Source organism: Dasypus novemcinctus, chromosome 11, assembly GCF_030445035.2.
Source record: "Dasypus novemcinctus isolate mDasNov1 chromosome 11, mDasNov1.1.hap2, whole genome shotgun sequence".
NCBI classification, from domain to species: domain Eukaryota; kingdom Metazoa; phylum Chordata; class Mammalia; order Cingulata; family Dasypodidae; genus Dasypus; species Dasypus novemcinctus.
This window is the reverse complement of record NC_080683.1, coordinates 15,363,015-15,382,544: the sequence shown is the minus strand read 5'-3', so window position 1 is coordinate 15,382,544 and position 19,530 is coordinate 15,363,015. Positions and strand designations below refer to the sequence as shown.

The 19,530-nt window shown below is 58.4% G+C and overlaps 1 protein-coding gene and 1 long non-coding RNA gene across 2 annotated transcripts in view; one reads left to right on the top strand and one right to left on the bottom strand.

The window, feature by feature from the left end:
- Positions 1 to 1,451, top strand: part of LOC111762526 (uncharacterized) — a 36,623-nt gene extending 35,172 nt beyond the window's left edge. Inside the window, exon 3 of the long non-coding RNA XR_002795631.3 lies at positions 265 to 1,451. This is a non-coding gene — a long non-coding RNA (uncharacterized lncRNA). The remainder of the gene's footprint in view (positions 1 to 264) is intronic.
- The window catches only part of PTK7 (protein tyrosine kinase 7 (inactive)), a 60,942-nt gene that overhangs the window by 9,637 nt on the left and 31,775 nt on the right, over positions 1 to 19,530 (bottom strand). The window contains exons 2-17 of the mRNA XM_004451371.5: positions 13,780 to 14,067; positions 13,255 to 13,357; positions 12,681 to 12,871; positions 12,427 to 12,577; positions 11,436 to 11,584; positions 10,946 to 11,212; positions 7,383 to 7,516; positions 7,133 to 7,268; positions 6,898 to 7,017; positions 5,533 to 5,682; positions 5,270 to 5,420; positions 5,046 to 5,173; positions 4,074 to 4,277; positions 3,166 to 3,321; positions 2,307 to 2,539; positions 1,448 to 1,528 (exon numbers count right to left, since the gene is read on the bottom strand). Coding sequence (XP_004451428.1) covers positions 1,448 to 1,528; positions 2,307 to 2,539; positions 3,166 to 3,321; positions 4,074 to 4,277; positions 5,046 to 5,173; positions 5,270 to 5,420; positions 5,533 to 5,682; positions 6,898 to 7,017; positions 7,133 to 7,268; positions 7,383 to 7,516; positions 10,946 to 11,212; positions 11,436 to 11,584; positions 12,427 to 12,577; positions 12,681 to 12,871; positions 13,255 to 13,357; positions 13,780 to 14,067 — 2,642 coding nt within the window. The remainder of the gene's footprint in view (positions 1 to 1,447; positions 1,529 to 2,306; positions 2,540 to 3,165; positions 3,322 to 4,073; positions 4,278 to 5,045; positions 5,174 to 5,269; positions 5,421 to 5,532; positions 5,683 to 6,897; positions 7,018 to 7,132; positions 7,269 to 7,382; positions 7,517 to 10,945; positions 11,213 to 11,435; positions 11,585 to 12,426; positions 12,578 to 12,680; positions 12,872 to 13,254; positions 13,358 to 13,779; positions 14,068 to 19,530) is intronic.

Below are 19,530 nucleotides of genomic sequence, written 5' to 3'. Positions count from 1 at the left end.
AAGCCAGGGGTTTTTAACCTTCCCTGTTCCACGGACCCCTTTGCCAGGCTGGTTAAAACCATGGACCCCTTACTAATTTCACATCATCCCGTGGATTATTTAATAACTGTATCTTACCGCACTAACACATCCCCACAAGGATAACGGTTTTTTGAATTTCACTTCAAGCTCGTGGACCCCTGGTTAAGAACCCCTGCCCTAGCCCTTCTTCCTCCTGGATGTCTCTGACAACTGACATCTGTTTCTCTCCTTCACTCGCCTCAGGTGTCTCAGCTGAAGTCCGAAAAGCCCGAGTGGAGCTTATGTACCGCATCTCCCCACGAGCGCCGAGGGCAGGAAGCCAGTGGATTTCACTTTGGCCTCCCCAAGGGCCCTTGGGGCCATGCCTGGCTCAGCACACATTTGCAGGCTTTACGAGTATCCTACTTTGAGAGCTCTGGGGCCTGAAGGCCGACCTAGCTGGCCTGTGGCTTCCCAGCTGCAGCTGCTGCAGGTAGTTCCTGCAGCTTCACAAGATGGAGGACGTGGGTGACGTCCAGAGACCAGCTCTGAGGGACCCTGGGCCAGGTCACTCACCCTGTCTGGGCCTCTCTAATGAGAGGGACCTAACCTAAAGGGCATGGAGCAGCTTCCCCAGAGCACCCCACTCGCCTGACTGATCACCCAAACTGTGACCCGGGCGGGCCTACGGGCGAGGAATGGCCCTCACAGTCTCAGCTAAGCCTGACCTGTGCTTCAACTGGTTTGTGAGGTGACTTTGCTGTCAGCTGGGAAGCAAGAGGCTCAGTTGTATGTAAGGAAGAGGATCCACTTCAGAAGTGAAAGGAGGAGGCTGTGGGAAGGAAAAGCCCGAAAGAAGAAAGAAAGAGCTGGGCCACACAAACCCAGGCCTCAGCAAGGGGCTGGCTGAGGTGAGTTTTCCCTTCTTCACTGTTTCGACCGGGGCCTGCTCAACCAGGGGGCCTCAGCCAAGGGCTGTGGGCGCCCCTTTGCCCCAAGAGGAAAGGCTGGGCAGACCTCAGCCAAGTGGAAACCACAGAGGCAGGGGGCCCCGGCAGCCCATTCCTGAGAGGGTTCCGCACTCGAGGGCTGAGGAGAGGTGCTTGGGTCCACAAGCGGCACAGCTGGAAGGGCCCAGGAAGCTGGGCTGCCTGCGGCTTCTCCTGCCAGGGGAAGCCGGGCCTCTTGCCCCAGAGGCAAGGACCAAGAGCTCCACTCTACCAAGGCAATACAAAGCCACTTTCAGGTCTGTGGTCTGGGACAAGTCACTCGGCCTCTCTCCCTCTGGAGAATGGGGACAATAACATCCGCTCTGAGGATTGGTGCGGCCGTGCGGATGACACGCAGGGCTTAGCCCACGCAAGCCCTGGCTAGACGGTACCTCGAGTCCTGGGGCTGCCCTCGCGCCTGCCACCCTGAGGCCTTCTCCCGCCCTCCCTGTCCTCACCTTCTGCCGGGTGCTCAGGGGCTGTGGCTTCAGTTTCTCATCCTTGCTCTTGGAAATCCTCAGGAACTGCTTGAGGTCTCCCTAGAAAAGAAGGCCAGCTGCATGGAGCCCCCGGTCTAAAGCACCCGTTGCGCCTGCCCAGGGCGGGTGAGGAGCCCCCACCCGGATGCCTGCCCCCTCCGCACCCCCGAAGGGAAGGTCCAACGAATGCGGGAATTCATTAACAGACAAAAAAGGAAGAGGACATGCGCCTAGAAGCTCACACAGTAGAAAAGGGGGGAAGATTGTCATTCCCAAACAGGAGAGCCCCCAGGCGGCAGGGCTGACAAAGCCATTGCCCCCAGGGAGCCCCCACCCATATTCATGCACCCCCCCGGGGTTTCTAATCCAACAGACTAGACAGGGGAGAGCACCTGCCACAGAAACATGCATCAAGCGCCCACAGGTACTTGTTGAAAGAACGATTAGGAGTTACCCCCCCACCCCCCAGCTGGAGAACTTGGCAAGTAGCACTTTGAGGACCAAGGGGATCAGGACCCAGACCAGTCGGGGATGAAGAGTCAGGGGCAGAGCTGGGAATGACAGCTTGGCCGCAGCCACAAAAGGCACCGGGGTGCTGAGAAGGAAAGGGAAGCCGGGCTCTGCTCAGTTTACTCTTAAGTGCTGCTGAGCTCGGGGAAGAAGGAAAAGTGACAAACCCAACAAAACCGCAGTCAGGGAAGAAGACATGGGGCCACAGGGAAGACGGGACACGGACGAAGGAAGGGCAGGGGGGCGGACAGCTGGGAGTGCAGGGAGCTGCCCTCCTGTGCCGGCGGCACACCTGCCCCAACACCGCCAGGGCCCCGGGGCAGCGTACCAGGTCCACATACTCCAGCACCATGTAGTGGGGCTCGGCCTCCCGGCACAGCCCCAGCAGCCGCGCCACGTTGGCGTGGTTCAGCTTCCCAAACATCTCGAACTCCCTCCGGAAGTCCAGCTGCTGCTGCTCGTCGCGGCTCTGCAGGCTCTTCACCAGCACCAGGGTCTCTGCCACCCCTTCCTCCAAGCCCTGCGCCTTGGCCAGGAACACCTCCCCGAACTCACTCTTCCCTGTGGGTGCAGGTCCGAGTCAGCCAGCTGCCCGCAGCCCAGCAGAGGGGCCCCTGACGTGGGGCCTCGATGTGACACACTGGGGAGGCTCTACTGCACCCCCACAACCTCCTGGACCGGGCACTAGCCCCGGTTCTGTTGTATAACCCTGAGCAAACCACTCCCGCTCGCTTCCTCTCTGGGCTTCAGTGTCTCCAACAATAAAATAAAGAGAGTGGACAAACATTCAGCATTTTCCCAAGGGTGGTGTGTGTGATAATCGTAGGTGGCTGATGATACACGTCTTAACAGTTAAAAGTTTTAATGTATAGTAAGAAAAGTTGAATTTACTAGTATAAACCCGTAATTTCTCACATTTTTTCCCTAGGTAGGAGCTGACTTTAAGTTAAAAAAAAAAAAAACATTAAGTAAATAACAGTAAAGATGGTGCACAGGAATGACAAAAAAACGTGGCGGTGGATGCAACTGACAGGCATGCAGGGCCACAAGGACTAGCAGCCCCCCACCTATGCGCCCCTCTCCCTCCACCATTCTAGACTCCAGGGACTTCAGAGCCCACAGCACCCAGCCCGCACCAGCTGCTGGCATGTGGTTAGGCAGGGGTAGCTGTGGCCCAGGTGACATACCCAGGGTGGTGATGGGCTGCAGGCTGGTGCGCGGGAAGTGCATCTTATCACTCGTGCTGTGGCGTTTGTTGGTGGCCGCGGGGCCGGAGCCCACGCTGGTCAAGGCCACTTCCTCTTGGATCTCTGCTGAGGGCTGCCCGTTCTGCAGAGGCCCCCCTGGGAAGAAGACGCACAGTTCTCTCTCCCCATCTCCCACTTTCACCAAGTTGGGTCAAATCACGGCATTTCCCGTGAGAGGGCCAGTCCAGCTGTTGCGGTACGTGGCTGGGGGGCTAGCTGGGCATCCCTGAGGGTATGTCCACTTACAATGATGCAGCTGATCACGATCTCTGAAATGGAACAAACTGCACGAGTCTAACCTGTGCCACTGGTGCCCAAGCACTGTATCTACATAAGGGTTTTGCTTTCATAGATGCAGAGCCCTACATGACACAAAAGGGAGAGCATGAAGAGGGAGATCCAGCCCTGGCTCCCCAACGCCTAAGCGGAAAGAAGAAACCCAGGCCCTGCCCCCAGGGAGCTGCCAGGCTGGGGGAGAAGGGTGAACTCCCAGACTAAAGGAGACAGATAGACAAGATGCACAACAGAAACTCGTACACAAATACTAATTATGTCTGCAGTTTAGTGCTGGGGGAGTGAGGCAGGGAAACGTGGAGAGCTGATCCAAGAGGCTCGGGCAAGGAGTCTTGAGCTGGGGGGCTCGGAAGCCAAGGTGCTGGGGACGGGCCAGCACCTGCCTCCAGCAAGGGGCGGGCAGCGCTGCTGCAGGCCTGGCGGCGAGACCCAGCTCCCACAGCCCGCTTCCTGCCCACTTCCTGCGGTGCCTGCCTGCAGCTCTCACGCCTGGGCCTGCAGGAGGGCGCTCAGGACCTGCCTCTGGCCATGTCCACCGCGAGGGGCCCCCTCACCGTTGAGGCATTCCATCTCCGGCTCCTCGCCCTCGGGCTGCTTCTGGAGCCGCTTGGCCTTGCAGCGCTTCTTGCAATAGAACATGAGGCCCAGCACGGCGATGATGTAAGCCACGGCAGCGCCCACCGACAGCCCAATGGTCTGGATCATCTTGTAGGGGGGAGGGCTGCCCAGGCCCTCCGACTCCTCCAGCACGGGCTTGTCTGGGACACACAGAGAGGTCTGTGCAGGGACCCACTTCTCAGTCCTCCCCACCCCACCTCCCAGGCACTCGATGGCCTCACGGAGCCAAGGTGACCCAGGGAGGAAGGGTCCCTCCACTGCCTGCAACCACAGGGGACCACAAGGCCTCGTGTCCCGCGAGGTGGTGGGGAAGGGCTCCAGAGAGACCAGGCCAGCAGTTCCCAAACCAGCTGTGCGTCGGAGCAGAGGCAGGGCGCGCGGTCAGGGCGAGGCCAAGGGGGACCAAGCGGGACCCCCAACTCCTATGCACACCTCAACGGCTTCCACTGGGGGGGCGGTGCTTCCCTTTGATCCATTTAAAGTTCCACTGAGACTAGAAAACTGATTATGCGGCTAAGCCAAGAAAGTTTGAGACTCTCTCATTTAAACCAGCCCCATCTTGTAGATGAGGAAACAGGCCCCAGAGAGGAAGGAGTCTTGTCCTGCCATGACCTGACCTGACGTCCTCCCCAGCCACCCAGGGGAGCAGGTAGCAGCCACGGGAGGCCCGGGAGGAAGCATCTGAGGACATGAGCCACGGGCCACCCTCCCTCCCCCAACACACATGCCAGCCCAGATGGAAGCAGAGGGTCCAGACTGTCCTCTAGCACAGCGGAGGGGACACAAGAGAAGCCCCCCACCCGCACCCCACGAAAGGGCCGGCGGTGCTTTCTGTGCCAGGGGCCTGATGCGCACCGTAAGAAGCCCGGCCCCACTGCCCCCGTGTGGGACACCCCTGCCAGCCATACCCACGACGTAGAGGGGGGCCTCTGTGTGCTTGATGTTGCAGCTGTTGCCCGCGATGCAGGTGTAGCGGCCCGAGTCCTCGGGGGCCACGTCGTGGATCACCAGGGAGCCGTTCTGGAAGATGTGCATCCTGCCGGAGACAGGCCACGGCGCTGCCCACCTCGCCAGCCCGCGGGGAGGCGGGCTGTGGGAGCGGAGGGCTGGGGCACGAGGGGGGCAGCCCTACCTGGGTCCTAGCCTGGTGGGGTCCAGGATGCGGTCTTTGCCCTTCCACTGAATGAGTGGCTTGGGGTCCCCCTGGGCCTCGCAGCGCAGCAGGGCCGTGTGGCCCTGGTACACGGTCGTGCGCTCCGGCTCCACCTTGAAGGTGATGAACACTGGACAGGAAGAGCCAGCGAGGGACAGGGACGTGAGCAGAGCGGCCGCTGGGACGCAGGCCGCAGGCCACGGGCCTGCCAGCCCCGCCCCAGGGCCCGGCCACGGCCGCACCTGCCACGGTGAGCTGGACGTGGGCACGGATCTGGCCCTGTGGCCCGTTAGAGGCGATGCAGGTGTAGTTGCCGGCATCACTGCGCGTCACCTTGGAGAAGTGCAGGTTCCCGGCGTTGTCTGTCACCCACTCCGGGAGGCTGCTCCCATCTGCAGGAGCAAAAGAGGAGGAAACTGGGGATGGACCAAAGTTCCAGGAGAGGCTGACGATGCTCCTCAATCCTCACTGCCCACGAAGTCGGAGCCCTGAGCTAGGCACTGGAAGCCCCCCCAGAGCTACCCTTTTTCCAGCGTGGCAGTCTCGCCTCCTTCTACTGCCATTCCGTTTCCACCACGTTGCACTTCTGCCTGGGCCCAGAATCTGCCTCATTCATGTCCTCACTGCCCATCACACCCCACCACCCCAGGCCCCCACCCTCCCCGAAAGCTCCCCGGCCACCTAAGTGGACAGCCGCCTTGCTCCTCAGACCTCAGCTCCTAGGACCCAACTCTCTCACGCGCACTGTCGGTGGAAATATGAAAACCAGCCCAACCCTTTACAAAACCATTTGGCAATCTGTATCAAAGGTTGTAAAACTGCACACCCTTTTAAACATAATTATTCCAATTCCGGCAATCTCTTCCAAAGGAAATAAACCTAAATCCAGAAAAAGCTTTAGCTTAAAGACTTTTACTGCAGCAATTAAAAGAAAAAAGAGAGGATAGTTAACAACCCAAATCTCAACCATCTAGTAAATGTTTAAGTAAATTACAGTGAATCTGATCATTGGGATATTACTATAATCATCAAAATCAATGTGCACGCCGTGTGTGTAAAAACATGGGAAAATGCTTGGTAACGTTAAGTAAAAAGACATAAAATTACATACAGTATCTACATTTTCTACCTTTTCTAAAGTATGTCTTATTCATATAAGTTGAATAAGTGAAAACTGTTGGTACAGTAAAACTGCTATGTAAAAACAAAAAGGTATGCCTAGAAAAAGAAGAGGACACACACCAAAAAAATGATGGGTGGTGGGATGATGGATCCACCTTTCCCTCAAATTTTCTATCAGAAATAATTTCCACTTTGCTGTTGGAAAGGATAAATTATTTGGAAAAAGAGGAGGGAGGGATCGACAGCACAGTCTGACCAATCACCTATTGCCTGGACTCACCTTATACTGCGTCCGATGATGTAATTTGACCCCCTTTGTGAATGGCTGCCACCTGCCCTTTTCTTCCTAACTGGACTACATAAATGCGCCCCATGTCCCCTGTCCATCCCCACAGTTCCCGGCATGGTGTGGCACTCTGGGGTCCTCAGTCACACATACCTGACCAGTGGGCCGCCCTTCCTGCCCCTGCCCCCATGGTGCCCACCTGCCCGAATCCACTTAATAGTGGGCTTCTCGCGGCCTGTGGCTGAGCAGGACACCGTGGCCTCCTTGTCAAACTCCATGCACTGCTGCGGCTGGGGCGGTGGTGTGAATTTGAGCTTTTCTGTTTCAAAAGAAGGAAGTGAGTGGGCAGAGGAGGAATGGACGACGCTGCGGTTCCTTCCCTTTTGCTCTCCGGCCCCGTGGGCAAGGCACTCCGCCCGCCCATGCCAGCTCACCCAGCACTTGGACACGAGCCTGGGCCTCGACGCTGCCGGCGGGCGTGCTGCTCACGCAGCGGTACCACGTCCCGTCGTACACCTCCACATTGTTGATGCGCAAGGTTCCGTTCTCGGACACCTCGAAGCGCGAGTCCTGCAGCACACGAGGCGCAACCGCAAGAGGTGGTCCTGGGGCAGCCTCAGGGGGAAGGGAGCTGCGGGGGTCCTACCGCCACCCCGATCCGGCAGCAACAATCCCCACTCTCACCTCCGAGATGAGCATCTGGTTTCGGAACCAGACGACTGTGGGTTTGGGTGTGGCCTGGGTCAGGCAGTGCAAGTAGCCAGGCTTGCCCTCCTCCAGCTGGCTGTCCTGGGGCTTCCTCAGCCATGTGGGCACAGCTGGAGGGACAAGGAAGGACGGCGGAGGCTGGAGAGCAGGCCTGCAAGACCGACGGCTCCAACTCCAGGAAAGTCTAATATCCCACGGAGCCCTGAGTTCAGAAGCCCCATCTGCTGGGATGGCGGACGCAGCCGTTCCCTCTTACCAAAGGCCTGGGTGCTGGGACCTCTTGGATATTATCTTGGCTAATGGTCACAGTAAGCCTCCAAAGTACACATTTCTATCCCCCTCTTACAATGAAGAAAACAGAGGTTCAGAGAAGTAACAGGATACAGAACTACGGTCTGTAGGATGCTAAAACCCCTGCTCTTATTATACCACAATGCCAAGGATTGGTCCTCAGATATCTGTTCTGTTTTAGCCACACTCGCTCCCTAAATGATCCCATCCAGCCCACAGTCTTCAAAACTCTGTGTGTGTGGGAGGGGAGAGAGTGTAGCTCAGTGGTTGAGTGCCTGCTTCCCACATACAAGGCCCAGGTTCAATCCCTGGTACCTCCTAAAAACAAACAAATGAAAAAAAAAAAAAAAACAAAAACAACTCTCATTGGGGAGTGGATGTAACTCAGTGGTTCCCATGTGCAAGGTCCTGGGTTCAATCCCCGGTACCTCCTAAAACAAACAAACAAACAAACAAAATGAAACCACCCTGTGTGTGGATGACTCCCAGATCTAAGTCCTGCACCAGTCCTCTCCCCATGAGCTTCAGACTTGCAAATTGCACTGCTCACAGACATCTCCAATTGGCTAACAGATATCTCAAACTTAACACATCCAAAAAGGAACGCTAGATTGCCCCCACCTTCTCACTCAGGTTTTTCCTATCTGAGTAAATAGCACCACTGTCCAGTTAACTGCTGAAGCCAAAAACCTAGCAGTCGTCTTTGACTGTCCTCTCCCCACGTTCACTCCATGCAAATCCTACCTACTTTAGCTCCAAAACAGATGGCAAACTTGACCACCTCCACCTCTGCCACTGTTGTTCAAGCCCCTTCAACGTCTCCCTAGACTACTGCCGACATCTCCTAGCTGGTTTCCCCCTTGACATTCTTGCCCCTAACTTTCTAGTCTCTCAGAGCAGCCAGCGCAATCTTTTGAAAACGTCACTCTCCCACCCAAAGCCCTACAAGGAACTACCTTCCAGACTTGGTGTGGTAGACTGTTTGCAGCAATGGCTGCAGCTACTCCTCCCATCCCTGTGGGATGCGATCCCACCACTTGCCCCACCAAAAGGCAGAGCCCACCATGCCTTGACCCCCTGGAATCTGAGGAGCCCTGTGACTTGCCTCGGCCAACAGAATACAGGGCAAAGGACACCGTGACTTCTGAGGCAATGCCTTCACAGGTTTGCACAGTGTGTGTCTGTCCCCTGGGAACCCAGCCTCCAGGTGAGGAAGCCTGAGCTAGCCTGCTGGAGAAGCCTTGTCGGGGAAACCAAGGCGCCCCAGTCGAAAGCCCCAAGCCGGCTGTCAAGACACAGGAGTGAAGCCATCAGGGCCCAGCACCAGCTGACCCAGCAGCTGACTGCAAATGCCTGCGTAAGTCCGGCCGACCGCACGTGGAGCCGAGATGAGCCAGCTGAACCCTGCCCATGGAACCATAAGCAAATAAAAAGCCAATGTTTCAAGCCACTGGGTTTTGGAATGGTTTTGTTACACAGCAATGGATAACTGATACACTTAAAATACAATTCAAAATTCTTACTGTTCTTACAAGGCCCCACATGATCTAGTCTCCACCTCTCCAGTAACTCAACCATATTCTCAATCATTTACTCAGCTAAGCCACCTGGGGCTACTGCTGCCTCTCCAACATGCCAAGCTCATTTCATCTCAGGCCTGTTCTCCTGGTTTGCTCCCTCCTTACTTTAGGTATCAGCTGAAACGCCACCTTCTCAGAGAGGTCTTCCCTAAACTCAAGCTGATCCCCCACCCACCTCTGTCACTTGTTTTTTCATGACTCATGTAGTCAACTCAATTATTTTTCATTTATTTTGTCACTCCTACTAGAATGCAAGCACCTCAAGGAGAGGCTTTTTTGTATGTTGTAACACAGTGTGCTCAGTACTGAGAACAGTGCCCAGCACACACAAGGCTCTTGACAAATCTCCCTGGAATGAATGCAACCACGGAGCTCTCCCTCCTCTCGCCTCTCCCCTCTACCACTCAGCACCTGACCCAGCCCTCCTTGTGTCACGCCTGCTGCCTCTCATGCCCACAACCTCCTGCTCAGAGTGCACAAGGCTTGGCTCTACCAGTGTCTGCCAAATGACTGAGCAGAGCCCGTGCGCTCAGACTTCACCCTGTGCAAGCATCACCTGGAACACCTGTTAAAAACACTCAGGCCTGGGCCCCCCTCCCAGAGATTCTGGGCCAGGAGATCTGGAGCTGAGCCCCAGATTCTGCATTTTTAAAAGCCCCCCTGATAAGGCAGGTGATTTATAGACCCCCATTTGAGACAGTCTGACTCTGGCTGCTTGCATCTGTCTGGAGACCGCTGTGTAAGTGTTCTGGGCACATGTAACGTGTGCGGCAACTTCTCACCTGATCGACGTGCCCGATCACGAGCAAGTCTTTTGAGATTTCAGTATCTTATCTGGATAAATAATATCATTATGACTTCAAGTTTTTAAAGCCCTTTTCATAGTCAAAGTATTTTTGCAAATTTACCCACTTGGAAAGATACTAGTAAAGGTAAGTGGAAAAAACAGGTTGCAAAATGGTGTGTGTGTGTGTTAACAGTGTGTATCATATATTCTATCTGTAAACTACGGCAAAGGCTTAGAACAAGGCACAGTATTAAAAAAATAAGTAAATACATACATAAATCTTTATGCCTATAGCAAGGCTAATTGGTCTTCACTGTATGTACTTTCAGTCTTATTTACTGCTTTTTTCCTCTATTTCACGGGTAATACATTCACTGTAGAAATTTAGAAAGTATAAGCTAAACAACTAAACTAAACCAAAAATCACTTATAATTGTATCTACCCCCACCTTCCCCAAAAAGAAAAAGGAAAACCCTTTCCGCCTTCTTCATTTGATCTGTCCAACCACCCTGTAGGGTAGATCATGGCTTATCAGTCCCATTTTATGGATGAGGAGACTGAGTCCTAGCAGGGCGGTGATTCTCCACCTAGGTCACCCGAGCACTGGGGGCAGAGCGGACCTGGGCCTCTGCACGCCCCCAGTCCATGGCTCCGTCCTCTGCAGCCAGAGGACCCTTTCCTGCAAGAGCAACCGCCACCTCCTCTGGGTGCAGCCACCCCTCCACCTTCCACCCCCAGCAGTGGCCTGATTCCCAGCCCTGCAGGGCCCAGAGCTGAGGGGGCCTGAGGTGAACGTCAGGAAAGACTCAAGTCCAGGGAAGGCCCCTGGGACCTGGGCCCTCCTCCACCTCTCCCCGACCCTCAGGGCAGAGGTACTCACTGGCCACCGTGATGTTGACGTCCTGCCGCCGCTGCCCGGCCAGGTTGGCTGCGTGGCAGGTGTAGACGCCAGCGTCACTCTCGGCAATACTGGCGAACACGAGCTCATGGCCCTGCTGGGAGACCCGGCCGTGGGAGGGCAGCCGGACTCCTGCATGCTCCCACCACACACTGGGCTCCGGCAGGCCAGGGGGCGGCGGGCAGGCCACACGCTCCTCACCGCAAGCTGTGAACACTCGTGGCTCGAATGGCGGCATGTCTTCAATCTCTGCAGGTATGTGAGCGGGAGGGGACAGCCCAGTGACTGTGCGCCCCGGGTACATGTGCTTCGAGCCACACACCCTCCCCTATGACCCCGTAAGCTTCTGTGCCTCCTCTTTTTACCCCCAGCATCCTTCTCCTCCCTAGGCCCTCCAAGCTGCTTTCTGAGTGGACACAGGAGCCTAAATCTTCTCCAAGCCCAGGACGTGGAAGGCAGCCCAGAGACCCACCTGCGAGGTGCAGCGTGGCCTCCAGGACAACAGGGGGGCCCCTCTGGCCCTGGCCCACGCAGCGGTACACCCCGGCATTGCGCGGCCGCACCTGGGTCAGCAACAGGGACCCATTGGCAAACACCGTGGCTCTGCGGAGGTGCGGAGGCCTATGGAGGGGAGAGGGTGCCATCTGGAAGTAGCCCTCAGGCCTCCCTTTTGGAGGGAAACCTGATGGAACCTCGCCTGTAAAGAGGTAGGAAGGACTCAGCCGGGGACAGGGGAGGAGGCTGGCGTTCCGCACAGGTGTGCGTGGACGTGCACCTGCCCTCGTGCCTGTACAGGTGTGTTCCAACCACAGGAGACCCTGTGCTTGGGACGGCGAGGTGAGGAGCAGTGAAAGGGAGAAACGGTGAGTAACTGCAGAGCTAGAGCCCCAACCAGAAGGACAAACTTTAGCTAAGCCTGCTGGTGGGGCAGCCGACCCCGCAGTGACACCAGGCGGGTGTCTGGCGACATCCTTGGGCTGAGCGCCGGCCCGGGGAGCCAGGCCTCCAAGGACCATGGCCGCGCCTGGCACCGCAGAGGTGCTCTGCTCTCAGAGGCCTGGGCAAGACAGAAGTCCCCAGAGAGTTTGCTTCCTCCAAAAAGGCACGTGTGTGTGTACGGACAGGTGTCCTCGATCCCTGGGATCTTGATATCCAAGCTGTGACCACTCAGGTCCCAAGTCCTCCCATCCCTGGGCCCCTCTCCGCTCAACCCAGAAGATCCACACGGGGAACAGAGCGCCCCCAGCTCATCTAAGCCTTAGTACCAACTGGAAGAAGATGCCCTTCCTGAAGGCCCTTCCCTTTGCTGATCCTGTGAGACTCACCTTGCAAGAGCAAAACAATCTACTGCCACCTACTGGAAATCTGACATAGTGCAGGTGCAAATCTAAGGGGTCTGCAACAGGAATCCACAGTACACAGCCTGCACCCTGGGACCTGAAGGTTCCCTCCCAGAGCCTTACCGACTGCGGTTAGTGATGGGAGTCTCATCCTCAAAGACCCACTGCAGGCTCGGGGGCGGCTGGGCTGAGAATTGGCAGTGGAACATGGCCTCTTCGTTCCTCGCCACCACCACGTCCTGGGGTGCCAGCAGCACCCGGGCAAAGCTCTCATCTGGGGTGGGGGCGGGGGGGAGGTGGAGCACAGGGATGTGAGCCAGCAGGGCGGGAGCCCCTCCCCTCCCCTCGTGACCTCCCCCCCCCAGTCCCAGGCTCACCAGCAATGCTCAAGGTGAAGTTCTGGCTGCTGCAGACCTGGCCGAAGGCGTTGTGGGCACAGCAGGAGTAGAGGCCGCTGTGCTCGGGGCTGGCAGGCCGCAGCGTCAGGTTGCGCTCCTTGCTGCTGACCGTGTGGTTGCTCTGACCATCGGGGAGGGGGCTCCCATCTCGGAACCACTGGTAGGTGGGCCTGGGGGCAGAGGGGGGTCACCAGGGAAGGGGGCCAGTGGAGAGGATATGGAATAAGGTCAGGGCTGAATCCTCATTTACAAAGGGGGACACTGAAGCCTGGGCAGGGGAAGTGACTGGCAGGGGCAGAATCAGGCTGGCAGTCCAGGTCTCTTGGCTCGCAGGGCCCAGGGATCGCTCCACGGGGCAGTGCCGCCCCACCCCGGGTGGTCAGGGGCTGGCATGGAGCAGCACTGGGGAGAGGTTAAGACCTCTGGGGCTGGGGGAGAGCACAGAATGGAGCGAGCCCAGGATTTGGGGGGACGTCCCTTACCTGTCTAGGAAAACCCTCCCCCCAATCTCAACGTCGGCCCCCAGGATGCGGGGCGCGCCCTTGGCTCTTACCGAGGGTGCCCGTCGATGTGGCAGCGCAGCGTGACCTGGGTCTCTGGCTGGATCTCAGCTTCTGAGGCTGGATGCTTCAGGACCACAGGACCCGCCTCGATCCCTGCAGAAGAGGCCGCAGTTGCAAAGCGAGGGCCGAGCAAGCAAGGGCGGGAGGGAGGGTAAGCAGGAAACGGTGGAGCCTAGAGACGCAGGGCAGGGAGGCCCCAGGAAGCTGAAGCCAGGGCTCTGGGGTGGTGGCAGGGACTGGATACCGAATGCCCACCTGGGCCCTGGCAGGTCAAGCCTGATATTTTGCCAAGCTGCCTCACTGCCTTTCCCACATACAAAAGCACCCAGCAGATAAATGGGCCAGAAGGAAACAAAACTTTTAGAAAAAAAATGAGACTTCCCACTTCATCTTATCCACAAAAGCAGAGAGGAGCCGACAGCGCTGCATTCTGCCCGCCCACTCAACTGGGAACAGGAGAAGCTGAGGAAGGCTGGGGGGGTGACAGGAGCCCAGGTCCTGTCCCGCACTCTCACATTTGATGTTGAAGGAGGCATTGGCACTGCGGGCTTCCTCCCCCGTGCCGTCATCCCGGGCCACGCACTGGAAGGCGCCAGAGTCCTGCAGCCGGTCCACGGCCGCGAAGCTCAGGCTGCTGCCCTGGGCGAAGCGCCGCTCCGTGTCCCGGACGGGGGCCCCGTCGAGCAGCCAGTACACATGCACCGGGCCCGGGGCCTCGACCTCGCAGCGCAGCAGTGCCCGGCGGCCCTGCAATGCATCCTGTGAGGACGGCTCCTTGATGAAGACGATGGCTGCTTGGACACCTGCAGAGGGGACACGGGAAGGACAAAGGCGGGTCAGCAGGGGCCGCAGCCGCTGTCCCAGCACTGAGGCCACCCATCACCTTGTGCACAAGGGGACCAAAGGGGCTGGGTGCCCGGGAAGCATTCGGTAAGGGCTGGTGAGCAGGGACCTGGTTCCACAATCACCAAGCGTCCATGGGAAACTTGAGACTGTGCTCAGAACTTGCAGCATAACAGGACGTGGTGCCCTCTCGGCAAGAGGATGGGAGCCTGGAGGGCTACGAGACATCATCATGGCAACGCCAAATGCCAGATGAATGGGGTGGGCAGTCAGTGCCTCTGGAGTGCAGGGAGACCAGAGCCCCAGGGCTGGGTGGGGGCTGCTAGTGCAAGGGGAGGCTTCCAGGAGGAAGAAGACTCCGGCCTGCAGAATCAGATTCCAGGGTCTGATGCCAGACTGAGGGTGGGGGGACACTGGCAGGCGACCTCCCCACCATCCTCACAATGCAGGATGTTGAGCAAAGTTAAACGGTGATGCAGGGAGCACCTCTGAAAGATGAACGGCACTCACACACCCACTGAGGCTCCCGGGTCAGAGGTGGCCCCAGGTGGGGGAGGCTTGGAAGACCACCCACAGGTGCTCTGCAGCCAGCATTCCCCGGGGGCTTCTTGAGAGAACCAATTCCTCCACCATAGAAACTAATATTCCCCAGAACCAGGGCTACCGCCAAAGGCATGTCGGGCCACCCTCACCCCTGCTCTCTAGCTATCGCTGGCCAAGGCCAGCTTTTCTGTGCTAAGGTGAGAAACGAGCCACATAGTTACAGGTTTTCTCTGCCCCCCAACACATACAGGGCTACGGTCAGCTCTGGCCCAGTCCCCCAGGCCAGGGGGGCGCCAAGGGAGAAGTGAAAAGCTTGCGCTGAGCAGCAGGTGGGCTGGGAGGCAGGGGGCGGGGCCTGGCGGGGCGGCTTGGTTACAGCAGCGGGAGTGACCCACTGGGCTCGGTTCCTGGCCCACGTGGGCACCTGCAGAGGCCCAGCGCCGCCCGGCCTGGAGCACCAGCCGCCTGCAGGGGTGGGTGACACAGCGGGAGAGGGCAGCGGGAGCTGGGCAGCCAGGACACACCCCCCGCCCCGTGAAGCGGAAGCCGGCCACCTGGGGCTGCTACCGAGGGAGGCAGGTTCTGCTGCGACCAAACTGGACCGAGCAGCGGCAGGCAGGAAGGGACCGGCGGATTCCTGCCCTCCACGTCCCTGGAGGTGGGGCTCGGTTCTGCAGGGCACAAGAACCAGTCTCCTCACGAAGCCAGTGTCGAGATGAGACAAGTCCAGGATCCCTGGGGACTGGGACCCAAGGGAGGGCTGCCCTGGTGCTGGGCCACCTCCCGACTTCTCAGAGGGGCCAGCCCACCGCGCCCGACACAAGATGTGGTCGCGGAGCTGGACGCGGCGGCTCAGAGCACCCCCAGTGTTTCTCCACAGAGCACCTTTGGGAGAAACGAGCCTCCAGCACGCGGGGCTACACCCCACTCCCGTACAAGTCAACAAGCGTTGTCCTCCGGGCACTCCTTAGCACTTCCCATCACCAGGACAACCCAAACAGCCCCACGTGTTTCCATAGGCCCTATGCAGGAGGGGCCACTGGGCATTCTGGTACAACCCCTTTGCAGTACAGATGGGCAAACTGAGGCCCAGAAAGATGCAGGGACTGGCACAAGATCAGACAGAGCTCCTCCTAGCCCTGTGCTCCTCCTTTCCCCTATCCAGGACTCGAAAGCAACCCTGGAACTAGCTGATCCTACAAAGGGAAGCCTCACTCCCCGCACCAGGTAGGGAGGTGCTCACAGCAGACACACCTCTTGCAGACCGTGCCAAGCACTCAGAGGCGCTTAGCGAGGACTGGCTAAACTGAAGTAACCTCAGAGGAAGTGTGGAGAAGACCTGGCGTGCATGGAGGCGTCTGGAACATTTCCCGACCCCCTCTCATGCCAGATGGGCAGGCTAAGACGGAGGCCCTAGTGGGCCCCTGCAACGTGACTCCCCAAGCCTTGGGCTCCTCGACCCAGGATTCTGGAATTCTCTTCGGGGTCCCTGACATGGTCAAAGACCCAAAACCTCAGAGTATGTATTTGTAACTCCACTTCCTCACTCACCTTCTCCAGGCTAGGTGGGGGGCCAGAGTCTCGCCCAGGGGAGGAGCAGGTCAGGGTTTGGAATCAGACAGATCTAGCTCAAACCCTGGCTCCCACTCGGTGTGAATGGCCTTGGGCAGGTAACGTGGCCCCTCTGTGCCTCCTTGTGCTTCTCTCTGCCTCTCGCACTGGGCATCATGAGCCATAGACGCAAGAATACACAAAGTGCCTTGGACAGAGCTGACCTTAAAAAAGGTAGCTCTTGTGGCTACTGTCGTTATCAGCCTCCCTGCTCAAGGACTTGCATCCAAAGAAAAGTAGAAGCCCTGCACAGCAGACCCAGGAGGCCAACCAAGGTCCAGGAACACTCACACACCCTGGCCAGGGGGCGAGCCACACACCACACACACCAAAGCAGGGGTCTGAGGGCAATCATCAAGTAGTGGGTGGCATGGAGACCCCCTGCCACAGAAACCTGTGCTAGGCAAGGAGACAGCGAGCCTCAGAGGAGCCCTGGCTCAGCTCCAGCCTTCCCCACCCCTGCCTCCAGCATCTCCTCCGGGGGCTGGGGTGCTTCGTGGCTGCGGTGGCGACGGTGCATTCCCAGACTGCCACTCAGAGCCCCCTGCCCCCCATGACAGGGCCTGGGAAACATCAAAGCTTGCCCCGCGGGGCCCTCCATACTGACGTCAGCTCACAGCAGGTCCTGGTTAGTGCTTGGCAGGGGCAGACTTTAGATGTTACAAAAGGCAGGGAGAGCACGGCTTCCAGGCCTTCTCCAAGCCCCCGCCAGACAACGTGCCACCCGGGGGGCCGGCCTGGAGCTGGGGCCAGCACCCGCATTTGCCCGCCATGCCCAACTGCATGGCTTATAAGAGGGGATGTTGGGTGCAGGAGGGTACACAGCCAGGCTCCAGGAAAATGGAGAAGTGAGAGACTTCAGATGCTTCAGCTGATTCCAACGAGAATGGTGGAAAGTGAGGATGGAGGGGGAGGGAGGCTTGGGGGGCTGAGGCCTGCCTCAGGGTGGTTCAGTCGCTAGCACGTTCCGGTTCACAGGGCTGTGGTCTGGGAAAGACCCTCTCCGGCAGCTCACCTGTCCTGGGCTCCCAAACCTGCTCCCTCTTGCACCCTCTGGCCACGCCACGCATCACCCGTCTGCACAGCCCCTCACGGAAATACACAGCCAGCCCAGGTGCCCCCACCGTGGAGTCTTTGTGCCAAAACAAAGAAAGCAGTGCCAGTCTGCCTCTGCTGCTCCCTTGTGATGCCACCGTCGGCTGGCCTCCGGCACCCCTTCCCTCGCTGTGAAATGGGGACACCCGCTCCTACCACCTGGGCTGAGGGCGGGCTGAGTGGACTCCCACCCGTAACGCCCATAGTGCAGTGCGGGGCACACAGACCTGCCGCTTCCAGGCCTGCCCCATGGAAAGAGCGGACTCGTGGAGCCCCTCTGCAATGACAGGCAGGCAGTGCGCGCCATCTGCCCACCCCGGCGCCCGACCCCAACAAAGCCGGGGCTGCCAATACCCAATAAGGAGATTTTCTAAGCCATTTCCTTGGCTCCCGAACAGCCATCTATATGCAGACACTCACTCAGCCCGAGCCCCAGCCCAGCCCCGGGACCCCCCTTTGCCCCCCACCCCCAGCGAGCGTCTGCTCCGGCGCCCGCCCACCTGGTTGCTCTCTGGGCTCCAGGCCCAGCAGCCCCATGCATGTGTATGTGTGCATGCACGTACGTGTAAACACGAGAGCAGCAGGAAGGGTTCCCCATGTAGTTTTGCTCTGAAATAATTTTGGCGACTCCAGTCCAAGTACCCAGCTGGGCTGCTCAGCTACCCATCCCGAGGGGCCAGGCCTCCTGGTCTAGGGAAACCCCCAAGGACCTGGACAGTCACAGACCCACCAGCTGTGATGCCCATTGCCCTCTCTCCTCCCCCCTTGCCGCCGTCAAGTCCATCCATTGGACAGATGCCTCAGGAGCAGGCCGAGGCACCGAGACCCTGGCTGGGAACCAACGCAACTTCCTGCCCATCACCCTCAACCAGAGAAGTACAAATGCTCCTGGTAAGCGAGCCCAAGAGGTCGGGCCTCCTCTCAAGTCTCCCCCACCCGAAACCCTCAGGGCACCAAGCATGAGGCCCCAAGGCCCCGGCAGGACCAGGGTCCCCCCAGCCACCAAACACCCTTGGCCCGCTCCTCCCCCCAGGGGGGCCACACACCGTCCTTGGGCCTCAAGGGCTGAACAGGCACACTTCCACCTGCTCCTGAGCCAGGCCAAGGGCGCAAGGCTCAGAGACACTTGTCGCTTTTTTCAAGACCAAACTGCAGTAGAAAGAAGTCACGTGCATGATGAGTGAACTCATTCTCCCAGCTCTTTGCAGAAATGCAAAAATCCCTGCAGGGGTGTTTGTGAACCTGGGGGTCTGGAACGCCCCTTCCGGCCACCCCCCCAGCGAGGGTACACAGGTTTTAGTACCAACAGCCCAGGCTGTCTGATGATGAGCCCAGAACAAGGGAGTTCAGGGGACAGCTGGCTCTAAGACCCAGAGGTAGAGAAGATTCCACCAGCTTCGGTCTTCCCAGTGTCTGCAGAAGCCTCAGGTCCACTGCCAGGAGGCTCTCTGGCCTCCAAAATCCAGCACAGTCCTTGCTTTGAGCAGGGCAGGACAGAGTGAGGAACCCTGTCCTGGGATTTAACTGTAAGACTGGAGAGGCTCCCAAGTCCGGATTAGAGGCAAAGGACAAAATCACCAGGGATTAGGGCAGACCAGAGCGAGCAGGCCAGCTCTTCTACCCGAGAAGAACCCACAGCTCAGCCCTGCCCCTCCTACCCCGCAGGCCCTGGGCGGGGGAAGATCGACCTCCACCAGGAGGAGCGCGTCCTCGCACCCAGCATCACCTGGCATCTGAGCCCCCAGGGACAAAAATGCCAGCTGGAAACACCGCTACGGTGCCATTCAGCCAGGGGCCACGCCACCGACTCAGAGCCCGTCAGCCTCTCCCGGGGTGGGGAGGGCCACACCCAGAACACGTCCCCACCGGCTGCAAGAAGCAGCCGTGAATAAAAAACACAGGCTCTCCTCCGACACAGGTCAGCAATTAGGCGGACCCTGGCCGAGCACCACCCTCTCCCTGCCAGTTTTATTATCTGCAAAATTAGAGAAACGAGAATGCAAACGGTCATTCCGTCACCAAGCCTATCACTGGAATAGATGTTATAGAAACAAACGGCCCCCCTTCCCAAAGGACCCGCCTGCCCCAGCCCCCAGAGCCCACCCGGCAAGTGCAGGGCCAGGCGCGGAGGGATTACCAGCGAGCCTACAAATGGCAGGTGTGCGAGGACTGGG